Here is a 22,480-nt window from a genome sequence, read left to right on the forward strand (position 1 = left end):
GAAGTACAGCCCCACTGTTTACAATGCAACCGTACGTAGGAGGATAGTTCAAATAGTATTGTTTGCTATTATATATATATAGTAATAGTATTCAGTGAATATGAATATGAATAGTATATGAATAACATTCTGATGAATATGAATAGTAGTTCAAATAGTATTGCCGGCGCCGGCGTGACCAATGACGGACTTAAAAATGATGGTAACCAATGAAGTCCATTGTTAGAAGAAAAATCCAGAAATGTTTTCCTCAATAAAACCCCATAATTTCTCTCCCACTGAGGAAAGAAAGACATGGATATCTTGGATGGCATTGGGGTGAGTAAATTATTAGGACATTTTCATTTTGGGGTGAACTAATCCTTTAATATACCAATTTAGTAATCTGTCTTTTTTTCTTATCATGTACGGAAAATTACTGTTAACCAATTAACAGGTTTTACAATTGGATTTTTATGGTCTTTTACAGTGCAGTTCTTTTCTTTTTTTTACGAATTCAGAAAAAAATGGTAATACAAGCTATTTGATTTTTCTAAAACATCTAACTTTAATATAGAAACTGTCACCATTTGTTTGCTACAAACATGAATGCTACCTCAAGTTATGGCATGTTTTCTGAGCAATTGAACTATTTTTGTCAGTCAAGGAACAAACTATTGAAAAATTCCACAGACAAAGTTAATTTAAGGCACGTAAAGGGCCAAAATCATCAAAAGTGTCTGTCAAGTGCATGGCAATTTTAAAAGCAAATAACATCAAAAAGCAGATTGGCTCTTGCAACTGAAAGGCTGGACTTCCATGATTCCTGCATTTGAAATTGCAATTGTATTGTGATCAACAGTTATTTTTCCCTATCATTTACAAAGCCAACAAATCCACAGTCCAAGTATTTTCATTGGATAAAATGTTGAGAAAGTAATTAAAAGACATCATAATCAGACCCAGTGGGCTTGTGGTTCTAAGTTATGCGTCATTAAGAATCAATCATGTCTCGTCTCTGCGGTTCTCCACATAATATCTTAATTATACCTGATGAACAAAAGAAAGAATCACCAGAAGAATGGCTGATGGTTTGTGTGTCTGTGCGTGTGTGTAAAATCTCTCCAGAATTGATTCACTCTTGTGTGTTGGAGTGCCATCTGTAGACACATCCTGTAATTGGGTTGGGTGTTCACTGGGAGATTACGACTAATTGCTCTGCTCAAATGGCTGTGCAAGCATGACTCAAAGTACACTAGAGTCTGATTCTCAACCAAACGGAAACCGAACAAACTGTCTACTAACCGCAGTTTGTTTGTGAAGAACATTCCCACTTCTAATGCAATGCTCAATATATGTGTTAGCATGGTGTTCACCTTATACCTTTTTATAATCAGCACAACTGCTTTCAGCATTGATAATAGGAAGACATGTTTGAACACCAAATCAGCCTATGAGAATGATTTCTGAAGTATATGTAAATTTTAACATCTGTCACAAACAGGAGTTTAGCACACATGATGAAGATGAAATTCAAAAGTCTTTAATGAATAATCCATACAGAGTAACTCAGAAGCAGGCAGGCAATGTAACAATCACTATACATAGACGGGACCAGACAAAACACGAGGACTTAAATACAAGGAACAAACAAAGGGAACTAATAAGGACACAGCTGAACAGAATGACTAATCAAATTAGTAACCAAGGAGACAAACTAGTGGCGGGAAACTGAGAACAAAGGAGACCGGAAAACTGATGAGTGCAAACTAAAAGAACATAAAGTGACAATATCATTATTAGAATATTTGCAAATATGTGCAGAAATGATTGTTATAATTGTTATATATTTACAATATGATTTATTAACATTTATTCACTTCCAGACAGGAAGTTTTACTGTTCAGTGGCACATGCTGAAATATGAATAGGCTAGTGAGAGAAATGAGAAACTGCGGGTCTCTATTTTGTTGTTAACAGTAACATAACAGCTGTTTGTTTGCAAAATTGAACCAAAAAAACAAGAATTGTGTCTAATTTTATTGCAATAATTTATCTCTATGAGGTCATGAATGCTAACATTCACATCTGTTCTCTGTCTAGCTATTAACATCATGTTTGTGTTGTGCAGCACTCTCTTCATGTCACACATGCCTCATCTGAGCTGAACGCAAAACAAAAAATCTCTGTGCTATTATTGCAGGTGTATCACAAGAAAGGTTCAAATCATGAATCGGCAGAGGCCATCTATCATCAGAACTTCACATCAGCACAAACATGCAAACACTTGATACTGCAGTGCGTTTCACAGGCTTTACCATAGCAACAGTACCGCTGTATTTATCAGCCGCTCATTGGTGAAATTAAAGTGGACTGGCAGCAGTCCAGCTAAATGCATCCATGGTTTGAGAATAAACACCCTGAACAGCAGCTGGCAGACTTGGGAATCATTGAAGTGAGAGTCCTTGGTAAGACCTTCTGAGGACTGTCCAGTAGTCCAAAGCAAGTCAGAGGCCATCTTGGTCACAGCCGTAGGTAATTATTTCTGTTCAAGTACAGTTACTTTTTTTCCCTACGAACACTTAGAGTGCTGTTAGATTCAAAAGTTACAATTCAAAAGAAATGTATATTTGTATGCAGCAGGGATGCATTAAGTTGATCAGAAGTGAATGTAAAGGCTTTTATAGTGTTACAAAAGATTTAAGCTTCAAATAAACTTTCAATTCATCAAAGAATCAGATAGAATCAAATACAGACATTAAAGAATACATGAAAAGAACATTTCAGTAATCACACTGGTAACTTCTATAACAAAGTAAAATCTCCAGAGAAGTCATTCAATACCTTGATTATAATCACTCATTACATTGAAGCAGCAGTGGATTCCAATCCACCCCCTTCAACTGAATATTTCATTGAATACTGAAAAATATTTTTTCAATGGTAGATAAAAAGTGAATGGGCCCCCACAATAAAAAGATGGTCCTCTGTCTGTCTTTGTCGTGCGCTGTAATGGAGCGCTCATAAATGCCCGGTGGCCTGGGCTGAATGAGCACAAAGGCCTGGGTCAGTATAGTTATAGTAAAGTCTCCTCCAAAAGGTCATGCTGTCTGTGACAAACTCGCTGAAGGGTGAATAAAGATAAAACTGAAAGTGAATACGACATAAAGTCGCTTCTATTAGTCATCTATCACTCAAAAGCTTCAGTTTAAGTTTCTGAGGAACTTTTGATCAGAAGGTCAACATAACTGCCTCATAAAACTACCATTTAATGCAAATTAAATTACATTTAATGCAATTTCTTCTTCTTTAAAAATGTTTATTACTGTCCCCTAACTTTTGAACAGTAGTGTATACATGATTGTTGCAAAACTTACGTTGTGTAAACATAATTGACTATGAAACATCTAATTCAGTGGTGTACAGTGTCACGGTTTATCGATCCATGTGTTCATTTTCGAAGCGGAGAGTGTAAATGACATCTAGTTCCATGAAGTCTAAATAAAACAAGATCTCTCTTGGTCCATCAATACCTCTCATCTGGTGAAGAAAGTCTTCCTGTGAAAAATGAAGTAGGCCAGGCTGCCTACAAAGCTACCTAATGAATATCATTTTACTATAAAGAGCATAATACAGAGCATACTTGCCTATGGGATTATGGTTTGGTATGCTTCACTGTGGGAAAACCGCAGAGAACTGTGTAGTTAGAACAGAACAGCGGATCATAGGCACTGAGCTTGGATACAGTGTATGCCAGTCGGTTACATAAAGCCAGCTGCATTTTTATGGTTCCTACGCATCCAGGATGCAGAATGTTTGTCCCTTTACCATCTGGGAAGAGGTAGAGGGCCATTAAATCTAGGACAAACAGGCTAAAGCACAGCTTCTTTGACAAAGCTGTATCTGCTCTAAGACCTCCCACTCCTGCTCCCTCCTACTCATTTTCTAACTCCCTAATTCTTTATAACTATCAAGGACAAAGGACTGTTTTTTTAACATTGAAGGACATATGAGACATGCACTACAACATTATTTTATACAATGTACAATATGCCTTCAGGGGCTTTTATGTAATTTAATTTGTATGCTTATATTTTATACAATGACAATAAAGTATCTTACTTGCTCTTACCTACTATGCAAATTGTTGCACTGAATTACATTCAACAATCTACATAAATGTTTTATAAATGATTTGCAGAAACCGGTTTCCTCAAATTTAAGGCCCACTATTCCCTTTCGAGAGCAAGTGTGGGTATCTGCAGGTTGTAATAATGTGCGTGATGAAAGGTTGGGTCGTGGAGAAAGGTCTTTATCATTGGTCTCGAAAGCTGTCTCTCAGGGTGTGGGGAATGGTTGGAAATGGTTTCTGTTGTACAAATTACTCTGACCTGCAGCTATCCCTGTCTCTTCGAGGGAACTTCTATGCTGCATCAGCTGCTGATGCTATGCGGATGTAAGGCGGGTGCCAGCAAGTCTGGGCTACCCCTCGAGAAAGCAAAAGGCTCTCCTGAGAATTAACATTTGAACTCTCTTTTGCAACAGCAACATCCGAGACGCACCACACAGTGCAGCTCACACCTCACCTTTACAGTCTCATCATCTTCCCCTGCTCATAACTCTTCTCCTCCTCACCTAAAACTCACTAAAAACCTATGCAATATTAAATATGTACAATAAGTAACTATACATGTTTGGTATCATTTAAAATGTCTCAGTGCGCCTGGTAAAATGGTCTCATTCTCTCAGCCATAATACTCCAAGAAGTTCTAGAATATGAGAAATATTGTGTGCCCCTTAAAAAGTGTGCCCTCCCCTAGATCCTCCATTCAAACTACTATTCTCTTCCACAGACAACAAGAACCCATTCAGTCACAAATTCTGATCCCACAGTTGTGAACCTCAATCTAATTATAAAGACAAATACAACCATTTGGATTTTGAATTATTGTCTTATTACCTGGTCAATAAATTGTAAACATTTGATTTTATTCTGACTGACTCTGAAATTGTTTTCCCAAGTAGATTAAACGGATTCGAATGTTACTGCGAGTCTGCGTCAGATTAGTGACGACTAATATTTGGCACTGACTTTGCAAAGACAAGAAGTGAATTTCCGTTTAGGACAGCAAAAATGCTGCTTGACCAACCTAAATTTGGGTGTGTCTTACCTCCGTTTTAATTTAATGTTACTTTTAAGTGTACGTGGGAAACCACGGCATGGCCAATCCAAAGCTATTATAAGAGAAGTAATGTTGGTCGAATTATATATGTAGTAGTGGCCATACCTCTTCAAGTGTATGCAAAAACCACAGGGGCTATACAAAAGTATCTGTGACTGTGTAAGCATGAATGCGACCATCTCAGGTAACTGAGTTTAAACTGGTCCGGCTCAAAGCATGAGACTGCGGAAGGCCATTTATATGAACAATATCTGCGGAGTCATCAGTGACCAGCTCTGGTGAGCCTTCCCTTTCTTCCAGACCTGCACACTGAGGTGCAAACTGAGGTGCGTGGAGACATCCATACTAAGCCCATGTGGTCCATTCGGCTTTGCGTTATTCGAATGTAGAGGTTCTGAGGAAGGAATTTCCATCCATAGCACCAGAAGCTGATGCAGCGCAAGTTCCCTTGAAAGGGAACGTCTAGGGATACGTATGTAACCCCTGTCGCTTTCTATGCTTTGGGCATGCCGGCACATCTTCCTTCAGACAATACAAATCTGATGACATGTTCTCAGGCACCCTTCTTATACGCTGACCACTGCGTTGGCCATATTATGCCATGTTCATACACGTACTTCAGACGCAGGGTTCTGTGAGGGTGCATTCCCATAGCGTCATCAGCTGACGCAGCATCTCGTTCCCTTTCTCAGGGAACCGGGTTACATTAGATGTTTGTATTTATTGTCTTTTTGAGTAATATCCTGATGCAAAAAGGAGCAACACATTCATAACCTACATATTGTATGAAAACATTAAGCTGTTAACTTTACATCCATCCCTTCCCTCATCTAAGGAGTTTTGAAGACAATCTGGACATCTACTCCAGGGTTATTCAGCGTTGAGTAAATGTCACATCACCTCTGTCTGAAGGGCATTATCACAGCCATCTTCTCCCTCCAACTTCATTCAGATCCGATAACAGCTGACGTGTGACTCGCTGCTTAGTTATTCTGGCTGTGTGAGGTCAGAGAGAACTGAAGGAATCCAGAGGGAGAAAATCATCAGAAATGACTCTGAAGTCTTGCAGATAGCGGCATCTCAACCGGTGCTAGAGGGCATCTCCAACCATCCTTCGTCAGATTTATTAATTTATTTAGAGTGAACTACACAACAGTTCCATATTTTGGAGTCGGTAAGATACAGTATTTTAAGCAAAGCTGAATAATCAGCATCATTACTCCAGTCTTCAGTGTCACGTGATCCTTCTGATTATTGTCAATGATGAACAGTTGTGCTGCTTAATATTTTTGTGAAAATGTGTTCAATTTTTTCAGGATTCTTTGATGAATAGAACGTGATTTACTGTCACTTTGTTCAATATAATGCATCCTTTGCTGAATAACAGTATTCATTTCTTTACTGACCCCAAACCTTTGAGCAATAGCATACCTCTTTAAATAACCAACATGAGAAGATAATTAGATAATTCACAAAAACAGTCCTTAAGATTAGCTGGTTTTGAGAAGAAAACATCACAATTGAATAACAAAGTGTCTCGAGACGCATCTCTTCACCTCATAAATGTGTGTTATCCATCATAACATCAGTCTGAGACAAAAGCTGTTGAGATGTCCAGTGATGTCAGCGGGGAGGTTTTAATCACAGTGCCGCTGAACAGGACAAGATGAACAGAGGAACAAAGACGACCAGCCGGGCTGTGATGTGACAAACCTTCCAATCGAGGAGAAGAACATGATTGAGCGTTTGAACATATAACAGTGTCCTGCTGCGAATATGACAGGGATAGACACTTATGCTCTCATTCTGATTTTTTAAGGAGCTCATGTGGATTTCCTGACAATGTCGTTGTAGTTGAAGCGTCCTCTCATTTCCTCTTTTGGTGTTTGATCTGAAGGTATGTGACAGTGGAATGAATCAGAAGATATTCTACACGTACTGTGTTAGATTAAACTGGGAAGAGTCATAGCACTTGCATATTGTTGTCCTATTGCTAGATTAATTGCTTCTATCGTTCTCATTTGTAAGTCGCTTTGGATAAAAGCGTCTGCTAAATGAATAAATGTAAATGTAAAATAAATGTAAGAACACACTTTAGAGATGTTCTAGTAGATTCTACGAAGAACAGCTTCTGAACAATATAGTAACGCAGAGGAACAGCTGATGACCAGCACATGGAGTTCAGCCCCAAAATGGAAGTCTTGAAGAAATAATTCTTCCAAAAATGAAAAAGAAGTGAGTACTTACTCTCATGCCCTCATGTTGTTTTTAGTCTTTCATGAAACAGCAAATGAGATTCTTGACAGAATGTCCAAGCGGATCATTTGAATAGAACAGGGTTTCTGAAACTAGGGTTCACGAAGGATCTGCAATTAAGGGGGTTTTACATAGATGGAATAATTAAGTTATACAAATTCGTTTAATTAAAAAAATAAAAACATATAATAAACATTAAACACTAAAAAGATTGTTTGTCATGTGACCATGTGACATCAGAAAACCATAATCATAATCTTGGCTTTTGCCAAATACCTTGATGGTGTTATTCTGTCCTTTGTTGGAGCTTGCTTTTCCTTCTATTTAAAACAGAAGTTCAAACCTTTTGTGTTTCACAGACATTAGAAATAATACCAGGTTGAAATGACATGACGGTGAGTAAATTATTTCCTTTAATTAAATAAATGGAAACACTTTACAATAAGGTCCATTAGTAAACATTAGTTAATGCATTAACTAACAATTACATTTGATACAGTATTTATTAATGTATGTTAACATTAGTTAATAAAAATACAACTGTTCATTGTTAGTTCAAGTTGGCAAAGATCCACTATATAATATTAACAGATACAACTTTAGCTGTTAATGTAGTAAATGTTTAAATTAAGATCAACTAACTTTTTATTTTATTTTATTTATGTTAACTATGTAGTTAACTAATGTAAGCAAATAGAACCTTCTTGAAAAATGTTACCAATTAAACCATCAAGGCTTCTTTTATCAAACAGCTTCACCAACTAAGCTGAACATCTTGGCTGTACTGGTCTTTTCAGGAGAAACCTTCATGATTTAGAACAATAATACATTAAATATCAATTATTAAATCCATGTCAAACCTGTAGCCAGACAGATGGTGGTAAAAAGTCTCCACCAGAAATTTCCACTGAACATCTGTGGCTGCAATGAAACCAAAACAGAAAAAATGTTGGAGATGTTTCACCCCAGAGTGTCCACATCATTCATCCAAAGAGTTTGAGCATATTAAGGAGCCAGTGGCAGATTTCTGCAGAGGCTCCCGCCATAGTCTCCAAACAGAGGAGCTGTTGAGTAAATTGAGGAAAAAGTTGCTCATGAAACTTCACTGCATAATACGTGAATAAAACGTCTGTGCTGAAATTTCAGATTGAGATCTTCATGAGGTCATGTGCTGAAAGCGCTTAAACGATCTGCTCTCACGCACCGACAGATGCAGAAACACACGCCACATATTCTGGAGAGGTTCACTGGCTGATTTTGAGAAGATAATGAAAACAACTTTTTTAATTCCATACACCTATGACCATTTCACTTCAATTCTTTAAACGGTCTATTTTGTGTAATGGTGTGAATGTCAGAACACCCACCGTAACACACAGAGGATTTGAGATGAGCACTTAAACGTGGCGGTGACCTTCTCCTCACGCCCTTCACAGCTACGCCAGTGTCATTACACTGACAGCGGCAGATTTACGGGTGAGAACAGCAGGCCGCGCAGCCCTTCGTCATGCTCACGGATCCTCTCAACGTAATATATTCACAGTGTTAAAGCCGACAAACATTAGAATCAGCAAAATGAAAACGCAAACAACTGCTGAAGAACGAGCCGGGGAACTTCACAAGGTTGTGATGCTGAGACCTCTCCTCTGGTAAAACATCATGCAGGAAACCAGATTACAATAATTAAAAACTCATATTGTTATTTGCAGCATGATAAAAAAAGTGTATGAAAATCTGGACAAAGAAAAATCAAACGTCTTTAATAGGGGCTGAGTGTGTAAATGATAGTAACAATATAAAACTACTAAGCTATTGATAATAAGCATAAAATATAATTTAAAAAAATATCATTTAAAATTGATGCACACACACAAAAGCATAATACAGGATATACATTTATTATTATTATAATATATTTTTGAACAGTCTGAAATGTTCAAATTAGCACCATCAAAAGTGGAAGTTTAAGTACCAAATCACATGTGCAACTATTGACATACAGTACTGGAATACACAAGCAATATTCACTATACCTGGAACATGAAGCTGTTGCACCCAATAGTTCTGACAAAAGCAGGTAGATACAATATGTATTAAATAATCCTAAAAAACATTAAAAAACACGTTTCATTTAAATACATACAAAAGTACAAGAACAAAACGTGAAAAAAAAACGAAAAAAAAAAAAAAAACGGCTGAATTTCACAGTTGTGAAATTTGTCAAGCACCTGTTGTGACCTTGTGCAACCTGGTAGATCAGAGCCAAAGTCTCAAACACACACGTAAGCTCTGTTCCAAAAACCAGAGAGCATTTCAAGGTCAATTTGTTTGCTATGCATTTAATCCTTACTGGAGTAGCATAAAACTCAACGAGTTGTTGTCACTAGTGAGGTTTCATTCAGTTAGGATGCTATCTTAGAAGGCAGCTCCCCATGTAGGCAGTAGGCAACTCAGTATGTTTTGATTCTCTCATGCATATGCAGTGTCACTCTCGGCCATGGAGTTATTTTACGAAATACAAACTTAAAATGTCACGTTTTCTGACCACATCCTAACTGTAAAAGTACCTTGTAAACTCCTATAAATTGTATCCAGATTTTAACTATGAGATTTGGACTGTGATGTTGTTACAAAATTTGTTGCTATTGTCCCTAAATTCTGTGAAATAAAAAGGGCCTGTCTGTGGGGTTTGCATACTGCCTCTATTGCACAATATGAAAACTACAATAATTACAAAAATTACAATTTTAAACAAAGGAATTATTGTCTCATACCGATGACAAATTAATAAGATATACAAGCACAGAGTCAAGAGTAGCATGTTTGAGTGCGACAACTGTGGCACTGCAGCACCATCAGACAGGAAAAAAACAAGGTCTAGAGACGCGTTCAACTTTTAAAAAACGCGTCTCTAGACCTTGTTTCTTTCCACTTCACTGACCTGCGTCTGGTCGTTTTTTTAAACACACAAAAAAGTGTGAAATGTGTGAATGATCCCTAAAATATGATTAGACACATACATAACATTTCCTGTACCCTGATTTTACTACACCTTAAAGGAACAGTGCACCCCAAAACTAAAAATGCTCTTGTTATTTATTAGATTCTTTGATGATGAGAATGTTCAAAAGAACAGAATTGATTTGAAATAGAATAGAAATCTTTAATATTATAAATGTCTTAACTGTCACTTTTGATCGATTTAATGAATAAAATTGCTGAATAAAAGTATTAATTTCTTCAATTTTTTTTTAAAAGCAGTATAGTGTATGACTTTTTTATTTATTCTGAAGTCACAAGACACCCTCTGTGCAATTTAAATAGGCATCACTGAAAATTGAAGAAATGAGAGCATACTGGTTCCGAACGACATGAGCTTGAGTAAAATAATGACATTTTCATTTTGGGGTGAACAACGATGCACCAAAGGCAACAGACTAATGAAGACTCACTTGAAGAGATCATGAACTGTTAAAATATATGAAACAACACAGCAAAAAACACACAGAGAGTGTGGTAAATAATGCAAAGAAACCTAGATGACAAAAAGAAAAGTGGCCACATTCTGAGAGAGCCACAAATTCGCCTAGTTTTATATAAAATACATAAACCCTAAAGAGAAAAATTACCCAAATGGGTCACTTATTATCAACTTGGCTGCTCGAATGCATTGAGATGGCTCTTTATGAATTAAATATCACACACGCTACTTCAGCTCTTTTCCAAAACCTAGTGAGCTGCCTACGTAGGCAGTATTTTAAGACTCTCAGTGTGAAGGCTGTTCAAAAAGGTAGGCAGAATGATTGATTATACAACCTTTATGTCTTCTTTTGCTGCAGATAAAGAGAATGAGAACTACAATAATGCACTGCATAATCTGATGAATCAATGCACGCATAATGCAAGGATATGGCTTAAACAGTAGAGTATGGCACTGGCAAAGCCAAGATCATGGAGTTCGATACCGTGAATGCATACCAAATGCATAAATGTAAATGCATTGGAACAACCTCAGAAAAAAGAAGCTGATGGATGAAATAACAGAGATAAAAATGATTCAAAAATATATATAATCCATTCAATACCTAAATATATCAGCTAAAATAGTTCAGCTTAATAAACAATGGACTATTTTATCCAATATTTGTGTTTTTTTAAATGTCTAGCAGTATTGCATTGTTAGATTAGCAACAGGTTCATTTTAAACTCTATTGAAACCATTTGTAAGGAGCAAGGTAGATCACTAGGTTTTGGTTACAGAGCCAACAGACAAGTTATTATCATTCTAAGAAATAAAAGTTAAAAGATAATTGATCCGAGTCTGGAAAAAAAAAAGTCCATCAGTTATTGGCCAACCAGTGGCCTTAAGAAAGCAAATCACAGCTGGTAATCTGGAGAAATGAGCCAGTATGCTGAAGAAGTCACTTCCAGGGACTAAAAGGGTGGATTACAGCAAAACATGACAAAACAAGAAACCTTCAAGTCCAAAAACAAGAAACAAACGTAATGCAAGTACGCAAACACTTGCCGAACACACTGCAAGTACATACTTTGGTAGTAACAAACCTCAGTGCCTTCAAAAGTTTGCATAGTGTGTTCTGCTTGAAAATATCTGTTCCACTGCTTTCAGGCTGCTTTTATTTTCACATAATAACATTTTCAAATATAAAACATATTATTCTTGACAGTACAAATGGGAAAGGCAAAAATAAACCTCTATGTGTTGTTCTCAAGTCTTGGGGGGCATTTTGTTGGTGTAAAAGTCTCTGCAGGTCTGGCAGCAGCGTTGGTACCAGCGCATGTCCTGGCACAGGTTCTTATCTCGGATCACCCTGCAGTAAACCGCCCACTGATCCCCCGTGCACTTGTACGTCAATGCAGCTGCCAGGAATGACAGAAGGACAGGACACGGCATTTCATAGATTCAATTATATCACATGATCCCTGACAACATGCATACATCAGTCCAGACATGTACATGTGTGCAGTTCACCTAGAAGACAACTTTCGCAATGTTCAATGTTGCTGTTATAAAAAGATTTTTCGAATTTGTAAATAAAACAAAGATCACAAAAAAATACTCTTTTAGTCTCTCTACTCCAAACATTTCACATTTAAATTAATGTTACTTGCCGATTCGTAAACACTTTACAATAAGGTTTTCTTAGTTAACATTAGTTAAGTACATTTTTGACGTAAGTGTTTCCTCACGTTTCATGACACTTTAACATGAACAATGAACAATACTTCTACAGCCTTTAATCTTAGTCAGTGTTAATTTCAACATTTACTAAAACTTTTTTAAAAACAAAAGTATTTGTTAACATTAGTTAATGCACTGAGAACTAACATGAACAATGAAATATATTTTTACTTACTAACAATAACAAAGATTACAAAACACTTTATTGTTCATTGTCAGTTTATGTTAGCTAATGCATTAGCTAATGTGAACACGAGACCTTATTGTAAAGTGTTACTGCTGAGTCTTTGTAATTATTTGTACTAGCAATTTCTGAGTGAACACTGTTTCAGAGTAAATCCTATACCTTTTTTTTTTCAGTGTAGAAGGACATTCGGCATATAAACATTTAGAGTATGTGAATCTGCTCTTATTTATATGTTTTTCAGATTATTTGAACGTGATGCTTTCCAGATGATGCTTCTTTTAACAGATGTCTTGGCAATGAAATGTTTATGCAGTACAATGAAATGTTTATTGCTTAAAGCAAAGAGAGGCTCTATTCCAAAACCTAGTGAGCTGTTTACTGCCCACAGTACAATTAAGGCAGCATCCTAACTGAAATGGAAATGGACTAATTTGGATCACTCAACATAGGCAGGATTAAGTCAATTTAAAATATAATGAGGAATTGGAATTGCCTTTGCATCAGAAGTGCATATGATGTGCAGCATGCTATTATTTGGAACACAGGGAAGCATTTTTTTATGTATATACATTGAAAACTCATTGTCCTAAAGGTCTTATTTGGATTTTGATCTCAATATTTTTTTGCAGAATGTTTATTTGTTCATTATTTAATCTGTTTATATATATTTTTTTTTATTCTATCTTTGTTAAAAATTTCTTTGAATTTTTTTCCTTGGATTTCGTTGATTTATTGGATTGGTTAATTCACTGATTGACCACGTTAGGTGTGATTGTTTATCATGTTGATATAAAAGTTTTTGATATTTGTTGTTTTGTCTCAAGATGCACACCAGTAATGTTTTTTTCTATACATTTATAAAAGCTACTTAAAAGGCCTAATGCTGGTTTAAGTCTGTGGAACCAGGCCGATATGACTTAAATGCAGTTTGTTTTATATTTATTTAAGGCAAAGTTTTGATTTTTTTTTTATATTTTCAATTATATTTTATTTTTATATTTTCTGTTTCAATAAAAAAAATTTATTAAAGTTTTAGTATTTTTGTTGGGTGCTTCGTCATTTTTGTCAGTTTTTTTTCAAAGACTGTAAGTTTTATTTACAATTTACATTTACCTTAATTTCTTTAGGTTTAGTTATTTTAGCACTTAAACTAAATAAAAATGAGAAATATTGCCTTGTCAACAGGTGAAATAAAATAAGCAAGTTTTATTTACATTTTATTTTATTTCAGGTAATGTTTATTTAGTTTGAAGTAATTACATTTTTTATAATTATAGTTTTGGTTTAGTTGTAGTTTTAACTGACGATAAAGTCTATATATATCATATCTTTTAAACCCAAGTGATAAATAATTATAGATGATGCTATAATTAAATCAGTATCCAGTAATATGATGTAACTTTAGTAATGCATCATAAAATGAGATGGAAATGGATTGTTTTTTTTTGTGACATTTCTAGTTGAAACTGGGTGAAACAAGGATAAATAATGAACAGCGGGACATGAGTGTATACAAGCCCGATGCCACGAGGGGTAAAAGGGGGCATTGTCCACTCAGATCTGATTTGTTTCAATTTGTAACCCCCGCCCCCCGAAACGCAATTTTTAGTGAGGAGTCTATAAATCAGGATACACAAACATCTTTAACTGTAAAGTCTTACCCAGTCTAGGAGAGGTGATGGTGTTCACATTGACTTTTACGTTACACGCCCCCTGATGACACTGCCTGTACGCAGGGGGCTTCAGGACTACTGGGCAGTTGCTGCCATGCCGACCGGTCACTTTGTGCATGCATTGGACCACTCTGGATTGCAAGCCCCGCCCACAGGATGAGGAGCACTGCAATGAATCAATGATGACATCACAATAGATAAAAAAAAAAAAAAAAATTCACATCATAACCTGCTCTGACAGACCTCATTTTACTCACAAAAATGCATAATCAATATTTCAAAACTGTCAATATCATGTTTAAATAATAGATTATCGAAAAATCTGATTATATTGATAACCAGGAATACAATTTGATACCAGTGGTGTCATATATTATGATTTTTTTTAGCTCAAATCATGCCAAAAACTCAAGCTGGTCAAGCTAATTCACTTGTATATTCAAAAGTAAACAAAGGTGATATTGGCCATTTTAACTGTAAATCAGGTGGGACTATTAGTGAGTGTTACTGTATGATTTCTCCAAAATAATGAAATGACAAACAATTTTAAAAAAAAGAATAAAAATTAAATATTCCAATGATGTGAGGATGAAAAACCTTTGAACGCTGCATTTTCATGGTACCCTAATGAGCAGTGCTGTCTCCAGGCAAAACCAAAGTTTCCTCTTTTCTGTTCAGAAACAATAACGATTCATACGCCTGACCTAATTTACATAGTGTGCTGCAAGTGCTCGAAAACTCTAAAACATCTTCAGCTTTCGCTTGACATCTCTGCTCATGAGGAGTTTATAATTACACTGTTTTCAGGCAAACCACACGCTGTTCAATATCTAAAGATTCAGACATTTTCACAGGCCTCCACGTTATTGATAAACTGCATCCTAATTAAATATTGTTTTGTAGAGTTTTATAAATGGATTGGGATTGTGTGAGCCACACTGCAAGACAAAAACTGAAGTTGTGAAACAGTGAATAAACAAACCTTCGGCTGCACAAAATTTAAGTTAAATATTAAAGGAGTGTTACAGGTTCAAACCAACTCAGCAGTATCTCCAAAAACCCTAAATTGCACATTCAAATTGGCCAAAATATTTAATATACAAACACATACAAGATTCAGTGTGAATCTGCTCATTGCAAATTGACTGAATTATATTTCCAGAGGAAGACAACAGGTGGAAAGCTTTCTTCAGTAATGTACTGTTCTGATACCTGTGAGACAAGCAGGAGTCATAATGTCAGCGTATCAGCCACGATCATCACACTCACGCAGTTAAGACCCAAAGGAAGCTTTATTTCTCCAATAACACGCCGGCAAAATTAAATCAACGCATCTCTGTGACAATCTAATACATTTTAATAGACTTATAGTTCAACAGGGCAGGAACAAATTCAGTTAGTTCATCACTGGCTGAGTAGAGCTGGGAGCAGACAGCATGATGAAATGATAAACACAAAATAAATTGACCTAATTATGGCACAGATAACATCATTGACATCAATAGTCCTCAGTAGATCGGGGAACTAAACATATTCAATATATATTGAGTGGTGCATTTTCAGCCTGGCCGACAATATGCATTTATATAAATGTTTATATACACTTGGATTCAAAAGTGTTTTTGTGTTCAAAAGTCTCTTACTGCTCAGCCAGGCTGTATTTATTTGATAAAAAAAAAATACAGTAATATTGTGAAATATTAAAATAAAAATAAAAATGATATTGTAATATATTTTAAAATGTAATTTATTCCTGTGATGCAAAGCTGAATTTTTGGCATCATTACTCCAATATTCAGAGTGACATGATCATTCAGAAATCATTCTAATATGCTGATTTGCTGCTCAAAAATAATAATTATTATCGATGTTGAAAAAGATGTGCTGCTTAATAATTTTGTAGAAGCTGTAATCATTTTTTTCCAGGTTTTTCTGAAAGAGCAGCATTTATTTGAAAAAGTATCTTTTGTAACATTATAATAGTCTTTTCTGTCACTTTTGATCAATTTAATGCAACCTTTCTAATTAAAAGTATCAATTTCTTTCTTTCTTTTTTATTTATTTAAAAAATATATATATTACTGACCGCAGACTTTTGAATGAAAGTGTAATTTGCATTAAAATGATTATATACATTTATTTTATTTAATACATTCCAATGTGGAAAAGACATTTAGCCAGACTTAAACTTTGGTAAACTCTTTTGTAACACTTTAATTTCACAGAAATTAGGCACACTGTGATGTCACCATGGACCCCCGTTGAAGACCCCTGGACTATAGAATAGGAGCTGTCGGCTGCCATGGCTACAGACGACACAAACAAAAATTGTTTTCCTAAGTGGCAAAAGGTGCATGAAAGCAATACATTTCCCTGCCTCTGAGGGAACCCAAAATCCTTTCAACAGCACACAATATTTCACGTTTTACAAGAGATGAAGGGCTATTGAAAATGAAATCAGCATGAAAGTTTAGCATTGATCTCAGTGTTGCCTGTCACCAGAGTCTAGTAAATAACTGCAGTTAGGGAAAGTGTGAGTGGAGTGATTTCAGAACACCCTTACAGATGAATAGGAATACAGAAACTCCAGAAAGCTCAGAGTTCTTAAATACGACGTTTTAAAATGCCAAATAACTGTGTTACCTATTTAAATGATTTTAGAATGGCAGCATTACCACAACAGCAGCCTAAAACAATTAAATAGCTATTTGGCTTTTGGTTGATGTTAAAGCGAACTGGACTGGGTTTCCCGAAACCTTCTTAACACTACGTCGTTCTTAAGTTACACCTTAAGCTGTACCTTATCGTTAATACGTGTTTCCTGAGACGTTCTTAGTTAAGTATACCTTCTGTAAGTCATACGTTCGGAAGGTTGGTCTGGACCACTCTTAGCTTTACCTTATCACTGTTGCAGGTCTATATGCAAATAATTCTGAAGTTTTAATACACCCAGACAGTGTTCATTTAGGCTAATTCAAGTGTTTTCATGCAAAGAATTGTCAGTCACACTGATTGTTGTTAGAATTTTAATTATATTATTATTATATATTATATTATTAATTTAATAAAAGAGTGCTTTTAAAGGCCAGTGAAAGCATAGGCTACGGTCAGTTAAGTCCTATTCGGACGCTAATTGTTTCTCATGGGCTCGTCCGGTATTTTAAACATTTACAGGGGTAAGTCGGTGATTTTAGTGCCGTCCGAATCCATAATATCAGGGGGGGGTTTTTCTCACCCAACCCACGTAAAAATCCCAGTCCAAATTAGTACCTACTGTTTTTTGACAAACAGGTCGTGTGGTAATTTAATTGCCGTCTGAATCCACATATCTGAGTTTACAAGAAGAGATTCAAAATTCACTGTTTAAATTCTTTTTGATCACTGCCGAGCACCGTACGTAGGATGTAAACTTTTATTACTGAAATGCTGGAAAGTATTTACAAGAACAATATTTCATCGCAGCTCCACCTCAGCGAACAAAAATGGGAAAGAGAAGAAAGCACGTAAAAATTTTATGTTACAATTTTAAAATATGTAGGCTAGGCTATTATAGGCTATTATAGTTTGGATTATTTTTTATAATATCCAGTAGTCCTAATAAATGTAATTTCAACTATTTCTGAAGTGCTTCTTTTATAAAGATCACCACTTTCTAGCATAATGCAGTGAAACAGCCCCTGGACAAGAGAATAATTGATTCTCGAGCCATCGATATCAACCAATTCAGCAGCACCGCCACGGACAGCGCCTGGTAACGTCGCACGTAAGAAGGTATATCTTAAGCAGCTTTCTAAGGTATAGTTCGGGGAACACGCCTAGTAATGGTATACCTTTAGTTAAGTTATACCTTAAGAGTCTTCGTAGCGCGCTAAGAGACGACGTTATCGGGAAACCCAGCCCTGTTGGTTAGCATTTAAAGGCCCACTGAAGTGCCAATTCTAAACTTTAGTGACAATGCAAAACTGCCTTGATTGTGCAAGTGACAATTCCGGTGTTAACTGTGCAGCTCGCTTATAGTGCAGACGCGATGTGGTGATGTGAAGCCATTTGCGCATTTTGAGAGGGAAAGAGAGCGCGCTGTGATTCACTCACACACAACATTAGAATTATTTTACCCGTGCCGGACAGAGATTGAGACCGTGCCGCTGCATATCATGCCATACCTCTCACGGCAGGCGCGCGTCTTTATGCGTTGTTAACATGATGAGATCAATCTTTATAGAGACCGCCGACCAAACTTCGCAAAGCGATTATCGTCCGATAGCGATTGGTAGTTGATCAATCAGAGCACCCCTAATATATATAGGGGGATCTGATTCAACCACAAACACCACAGGGGAGCATTTGCTAACGAAATACTCCACCCTGCCTGACCTGAAGTCAGCATCTCGCATGGTCAACACTCTTGGGGTGCGTACAACGATGTAACTCGCTGCTTCACTACCATAGTACGATGCATCGTTGAAGAAATCAACTAGGTAGTCATGACAAATTGGTCGTTCAACCACGTTGGTTAATGATGTCACGCAAGTGGTGGAGTAATAACTTAATGAATCTGTTTGAGATTGAACTAATGCTAGATGTTTTGTTATAAATTACGGACATGGCATCTGAGGACTATTTCAAATTTTTCTCAGTTATTTTGCTTTATTTCCAAATTCAAACATAGGGTCGTTCTTACACAGCAGAGCATGTTCGCACATGCGCACTATTCAAAAACGTTGCTTTAAATCTCTTGACAAACTAAAAGACGTAAATGACATTTGTATGTATTCTAAATAAAACATATAGATTGTACTGAAATTCAGCTTGCTTGTTTTGATCAAGATAAGGATTTATTTAGTCCACATGTCATGCAAACCTGAAACTCTGCTTCTTACCCCAGCTCGAGAGCTGTCTTACCAACCACACAACTTTGCGATGCTGTTTTGCAAATGTTCGTTGGAACTATGTTTTCGGGAAACACCGGCATGTTGATCTATGCTGATAACCACGGAACTTGGCTAATGATGCTTTTGGGAAACGCACCCCTGAACAGGAGTGTTCAACCAGTGAGAAGGGATGCAAAGCTCAGGCAAAAAGCTGCTTCTCACCAGGACCAGAGATGGGTTTCCTGGGGAGCAGAGGACTCAGCAGAAAGACCCTCGGTCGAGAGGGGTACAATGCTCATCCAAGACTGTGATCCCCAGATTAAACTATAGGCTAGAATGAGGGGCAATAAATAACGTCTAATACAGGTACCCTTTTACACTCAAGGTCGCACCTGTGTCACGTTTTGTACTGCCAATGTGTGAACAGCTTGTAATGAAACTTCAAACCGAGACCTTCCCCGACTTCCTAGGTTGTCAATGAAATGTGATGTCTATGGATGTGACTGTCATGCACGCTCCCGAGAACCTCTCTTCCATTCAATTACACATGAAATGTACCAAAAGGCCAAAAGAGCCATTATCCTGTACTTTAATGTCAATGTGTCATGCAAAGAAAAACGATTAATTTAACTATATTCTCACATAGCCGGATCTTTATAGTCTAGTCTCAAATTTTTGTCAAACTATCATAACTGTGTAATTTTAATTACCTTATCTGTCAACATGATGCCGGTGAAACAGAGCTGGTGCAAATATCCACAATGCTATGATCAGATTCTTTCTTAACTACTGCTTTCTTACTGCTGTCATTTTTGTTGTGTGTTTATTTTGTTATTGAGAGGAAAGCACGCAGCACATATTTACATATTCATCTAACAAGGGTTTCTGAATACTACAAATAGCCCCTTAAAAAAAACCTATAGACTAGAGCCCATTTCACACAGGACGTTGATCCCGGGAAATTGTCATAAAATTGCTAGAGTGGCATCTGTGTGAACGCAAACACATCCCGGGATTGATGCCGGGATCGGGACCTAGTAACATTGCCGGGATCAGTCCTGGAACGCGCCCTGTGTGAACAAAAGCCAGGACCAATACCGTAAGGGGTGTGTCGTAGTGAAGACGCATGTGCCATCGCGCGACTCTGTTGCTCTTAGAAGAAAGTTTGTGTTCGTCATGAACAAAAAACGAAAAAATGTATGCAAACTGGAATGAAGCATAGACCAGGGAGCTCCTTACCGAAAAATATAAAAATAAAAGCTACTTTAATTATTTATTTATTTTTATGGCAAATATTTTCCGGTAGAGTTGAACGGAAAATGGGAGCATTGTGTAAACACTCTGCCCACACACTGAATCATTGAAGCTGATAAAAGAAATAGGAGCAATGATACAAACAATAGGAAGCAAAAAAAAAAAAAAAAGAGATGACACAAACAAAACAAAATTAGATACGAAGATTGTTTATCAAGTTCAGCTGAACCTCAAAGCCATGATGCAAGCGTGATGAAACAAACTAATGTAAGTCTCGAGACGATTTTCTATGAGTTTATGTATTTTTTTATTCACTGAAAATCACATTGGTTGAATCACAATCACTGTTGGTGATCACATATTTTGACAAAAGTATGTAGAAAATATATATTTTTCCATTTGGAGTAACATTTTAATTTCATGTTCCCTGAATTCTATTATCTGGATGTCCATTAGCATTAGAAAAATATAGCTGACATGATGCAGACACAAAATGCAGCAATAGTAACACAAGTGAAGAGCACTCCAAACACAGACTGATCCTACCTTGTTACAATCTCTCATCCCATTCAGAAATAAAATATGTAATTGTGTCATTTTGTGTCAAAACACACAATGTGTTCCACATAATTGAAAAGGAATGACATTCACAGCCTGGATAAGAGCACAGCAGCCAAAACACTGAAAAAGAACATGATTTTCCTGCTCCAAATAGGCAATTTATAATCAGCAGAGGCCTTTCAGTCAAGCCGTGTCAGTCATACGAATGAATGCTCATGTGTTAATCAGTGTCTACCGGCTGTAATATTTTGCCAGCAGTCATTACTTGAAAATGTTCTGAACTGTATTGTGAAATCAAATAGTGCTAAAAGTGTAATTAGTGACTTTAAGTCTCCCATCATATGCTGCAACTGTTCTATGTTACAGCAAAAACGTCTCTGTTACGTATGGTAACCCTCGTTCCCCGCGGAGGCAATGGAGACGTGAGTCAGAAGTGATTCTGACAAATGGGGATCGCTTGCAAGAGCCCATCTACTTCGAGTGAAACTAAACGAGCCAATGCACAGTGGCATGCGATAATTGCACCAGCTGCAGTGCATCGAAGCGCGAGCATATAATAAGCAGCAGGTGCCCTGCATCCTTGTTTTTACGCTGAGGAGCCGGACCTGTGACTCGGCCATACAGCGGAAGCTCAGCAACTGTGGCGAAGGGACTCAAGTCTCCATTGACTCCTCGGGGAACGAGGGTTACCATACGTAAACGGACATTCCCCTTCGTCAGCTTACTATGACGCGAATCAGAAGGCATTCTGACGAATGGGGATATCTACCAAAACGCCACGGCTGCTGGTCCTTCCAGCGCTCCGCTTGAGCCTCCTGGCCTGACCAGAGTGTTGGGCAGAAGTAGGAGCTCGAAGCAGAGAAGGTCAGTCACCCACTCATTGTGACTTATTGGATAACGCTGGGAAAACGTGCCCTTGGGGAAGGGTACCCTGCGTAAACCACATCCTACCCTGGAGGGAGGCACTGTGACGGTTACACATGGACTAGCCAAGCAGGATAGTACAACATATGGCAGTCACAGGTTCCACAATGCATACGAGTGTAGGCCTGGCGTCAGACGTCTCCTCACTCCCCTCAGGAACCTGACGATCAGGTCATGCTTTCCCAACGACCTTCAACTGCATTGTGATGTGCGGCGATGGCGGCAACAAACACTTTGAGGGAGGAAGGAATCCATCTTGCAGGAAGGAAAGCACGACTCTGATCAGACATCTTCGGAGGTCTTCCCGGTGGGAAGAACACCATTCAACGAATAGGTTCCACTTCAGAGCATAGAGGCGCCTCGTTGATTAAATTATTTAAACAAAAAAA

The 22,480-nt window shown here is 37.2% G+C and overlaps 1 protein-coding gene across 1 annotated transcript in view; it reads right to left on the reverse strand.

The window, feature by feature from the left end:
• Positions 1-12,034: 12,034 nt before the first annotated feature.
• adamts17 (ADAM metallopeptidase with thrombospondin type 1 motif, 17) overlaps positions 12,035-22,480 on the reverse strand; it is a 138,894-nt gene continuing 128,448 nt past the window's right edge. Inside the window, exons 22-23 of the mRNA XM_084406112.1 lie at positions 14,470-14,647; positions 12,035-12,299 (exon numbers count right to left, since the gene is read on the reverse strand). Of these exons, the coding sequence (XP_084262238.1) occupies positions 12,148-12,299; positions 14,470-14,647 (330 nt within the window). The 3' untranslated portion in view covers positions 12,035-12,147. The remainder of the gene's footprint in view (positions 12,300-14,469; positions 14,648-22,480) is intronic.

Source organism: Rutilus rutilus, assembly GCF_951802725.1.
Source record: "Rutilus rutilus genome assembly, chromosome: 3".
Classification (NCBI taxonomy): domain Eukaryota; kingdom Metazoa; phylum Chordata; class Actinopteri; order Cypriniformes; family Leuciscidae; genus Rutilus; species Rutilus rutilus.